The sequence below is a fragment of the Aristolochia californica genome, unplaced genomic scaffold, assembly GCF_029961685.1.
Source record: "Aristolochia californica isolate CCGP_79_NKW_82.1479 unplaced genomic scaffold, dmAriCali1.0.hap1 SCAF_4, whole genome shotgun sequence".
NCBI classification, from domain to species: Eukaryota; Viridiplantae; Streptophyta; class Magnoliopsida; order Piperales; family Aristolochiaceae; genus Aristolochia; species Aristolochia californica.
In genome coordinates this window covers 34,219,183-34,222,579 of record NW_027182103.1, presented here as the reverse complement: position 1 = coordinate 34,222,579, position 3,397 = coordinate 34,219,183, and the positions used below count along the sequence as shown (strand labels likewise).

Genomic DNA, 3,397 nt, shown 5'->3' with positions numbered 1-3,397 from the left:
CGACGCCGAAGACTGAATCCGAGCCACCGCTTGGCCTCCTAGCATACCGCTAGTCCGAACGTCGCTAACAACGAAGAAGCCGCACCGTCAACGAAGAAGACCAAGGTACGCAAAAAATTCATCTTCCGTTAACTTAGGTCCTGCATTTTTTCTGGACGGTCACGAGATTTTTTTTTTTGAACCGGACCGAAAACAGAGACCTGGACCACTTTTCGGACGGGACCGAAAACAGATACCCACCTCCATTTTTTTCGGACTGGACCCGACCGAAAAAAAAATTATTCAGAAAGAGGACCAGACCACAATCTGAGACCCAAACCGGTCAAACCAGGTAACAGAAAATAGACCGGACCAGTATTTTTGGGTGATCATCACCAATCTACCGATCTTCTATTTCATCATGTTGAAGTAATCAACACTGATTATTCATGTGCAATCCAAAACCTCTGGTTTTACAACCAGCGTCACTCTTATCGAAGTCAACTATGATGTATGGTCCCAGATCATGGAGATGCAAATTGCGGGACAAGAAAAGCTCGAATATATTAGGGAAAAAACACCATTTCCACAAGAAACGGATGCCTCCTATGCGAAATGGGACGCTGAAAATCAAAAAGTCAAGGGGTGGTTGTTAACCTCTATGTCACCAGATATTATGAAGTGCTATATTCGGCTGCGTACCGCATGCGAAATATGGAATGCTCTGGAAAAAGCTTTCTATGATGGGTCAGATGAATCACAATTATTTTCATTGAATCAGAGAGCTTTCTCCACCAAACAGACTGGTCGCCCTTTATCAACATATTATGGTGATCTTGTGAAAAATTTTCAAGAACTTGATCATCGTGACAGGATTATAATGAAAGATCTTGATGATGTTATCGCTTATAGAAAGTCCATTGAAAGATTGCGTGTTCATATTTTCTTAAACGGATTGAATGCAGAATTCGAATAAGTCCATGGTGAAATTCTCAGAAAAGACCCGATATTGGATCTTGAAGAAGCCTATGCTTATGAACGTCGTGACTCTGTTCTCGTGACTCTATTCGTAGAACCACTTTAAATATTGAAGTTGATCGTGTTGAGACATCTAATGCTAGCTCGACCAATTGGTCCTAACCGTGATCAAAATCGAACATTAGGATTTCAGAATCGTGGCTATGAGGTTGGAGCAACCAAACCAGAGCGCATTTGTACTCACTGTGGTGAGACTGGGCATACAAAGTCACGATGTTATGAACTTAACGGGTATCCAAAATGGTGGGATCCTACCAAAGCGCCTCACAAACGGAACTCCAAATCAAATAATCATGCTTCCGTTGTTGTACGAGAACCTTCCACCTCTCACACAACTGAGGATGCATCAGTCTTAATCGCTACATCTGGTAAGGTTCTTAATACTTCCGCTTCTAGTAGAATAGTGAATGGATAATTGATTCTGGTGCTACTGATCATATGACCTTTGACAATCATCATGTTAAAAGTATGAAACCATCTGCACAACATATCGTATCTACAACAAATGGTACTCCATCTCATGTTATTGGAGAAGGTTCAATCACTCCCACTGAAAATCTGAGTCTTGATTCACTATTAGTTGTTCCAACCCTCAATCATAATCTATTATCAGTTACTCAAATAACTCATACTCTGCATTGTATTGTGGTTTTTTGGCCTAACCTTTGTGTTTTTAAGGACATTCGAACTCAGAAGACAATTGGGTATGGTACTAGAAGGGGGAAACTCTATTACCTTGATATGCAGCCAGAGAGTTTTTATCAGTTAGCCCAAGCATTTTTAATGAAGAATAAATCTACAAATTTTGACATTTGGTTATGGCATAAATGGTTGGGTCATTCATCCTTAGGTTATTTAAAGAAATTGTTTCCTACACTTTTTGAAAAATTATCTATTTCAGATTTTAAGTGTGATGTATGTGAATTGGCGAAAAGCCATCGTGTTCCATTCCAAATAAGCATGAATAGGAGTCCAGCACCCTTTATGATTATTCACGCTGATGTGTGGGGTCCAACAAATATAGCCTCTCTTAGTGATAAACGGTGGTTTGTTTCTTTTATTGATGATCACACCCGTATGACTTGGATTTGTCTAATAAAGTCAAAAAGTGAAGTTCGTACGTTGTTCAAACAATTTCACAGAATGATAGTCACTCAGTATCATTCTACAATACGAACTCTTCAAAGTGACAATGGTGGAGAATTTTTGAATCAAAGTTTTAAAGAATATCTAGATGATCATGGTATCACTCATCAAACTACTTGTCCGTACACCCCTCAGCAAATGGGGTTGCAGAGCGAAAGAATCGCCACCTTCTTGAGATTGTTCGTGCTTCCTTGTTTGAGGCTCATATGTCGACTAGTTACTGGGGTGCAACAATCACAACTGTAGCTTACCTTATCAATCGAATACCCTCGAGTGTGTTACAATTTAAGACGACCTTGAGTTTTCTTCATAAAACCATTAGTTCACCTGATGTGCCGAAGCTGCCACCTAAAGTTTTTGGGTGTGTAGCCTTTGTTCACCTCCATAAGTCATTGAGACATAAATTGGAGCCCCGACCTCTCAAGTGTGTTTTTTTTGTTATGGTCACTATCAGAAAGGTTATCGTTGTTATCATCCTCCATCTCGCATATTGTATGTCACTCTTGATGTGGTATTTCACGAAGAAAATATGTATTATTCTACTCCTAAGTCTTCAATACAGGGGGAGAAAATGATTGAATTGAAGACCCTTAATCATCATTTGGATATATGGGATACTACAAGTGGTCAATATTCAGATTACAGTTGTGGACATCAAAATGATACAAATGAGCATGATTCACAGGATGGAGAAAGACAAGACCAGATGGAAGTAATGCAACCAGAGTCTCAGCCGCTATCTTCCCCCCTTCATAATGTACCAAAGGATCAATTGCCTTTTGAGTCCGAGTCCATGTCTGAGCCTCAGGTAAGTTTCGAGACTCAACTAAGAGTGCTACCTCATCGAACCACAAGAGGAAAACCTAGAGTCAATTATGAACCTCTTCTCACCTCTAAATCTCAGTATCCCATGCATAATTTTGTGTCTTATCATAGATTTTCAAAGGCAAATGGAGTATTTGTGAATCAATTATCTGCTATATCTATTTCTAATAGTGTGCAGGAAGCCTTGAAATATCCTAAATGGAAAGAAGCCATGAATGAAGAAATGAGGTCCCTCCAAAAGAATTCATCATGGGAAGTGGTTGACCTACCTATAGGAAAGACACCAGTTGGATGCAGGTGGGTATTTACCATTAAATATAAAGCCGATGGCACCATTGAAAGGTTCAAAGCAAGGCTTGTCGCCAAAGGATATACTCAAACCTATGGGATCGATTATATGGAGACATTC

The 3,397-nt window shown here is 39.7% G+C and overlaps 1 protein-coding gene across 1 annotated transcript; it reads left to right on the top strand.

The window, feature by feature from the left end:
- Positions 1-505: 505 nt before the first annotated feature.
- Positions 506-955, top strand: LOC137963248 (uncharacterized). The gene has a single exon (XM_068810411.1). The coding sequence runs from the start codon at positions 506-508 to the stop codon at positions 953-955; it is 450 nt and encodes a 149-aa protein (XP_068666512.1).
- Positions 956-3,397: the final 2,442 nt, after the last annotated feature.

Coding starts and splice junctions, on each gene's coding strand:
- LOC137963248 (XM_068810411.1), top strand. CDS start 506: ATGGAGATGCAAATTGCGGGACAAGAAAAGCTCGAATATATTAGGGAA.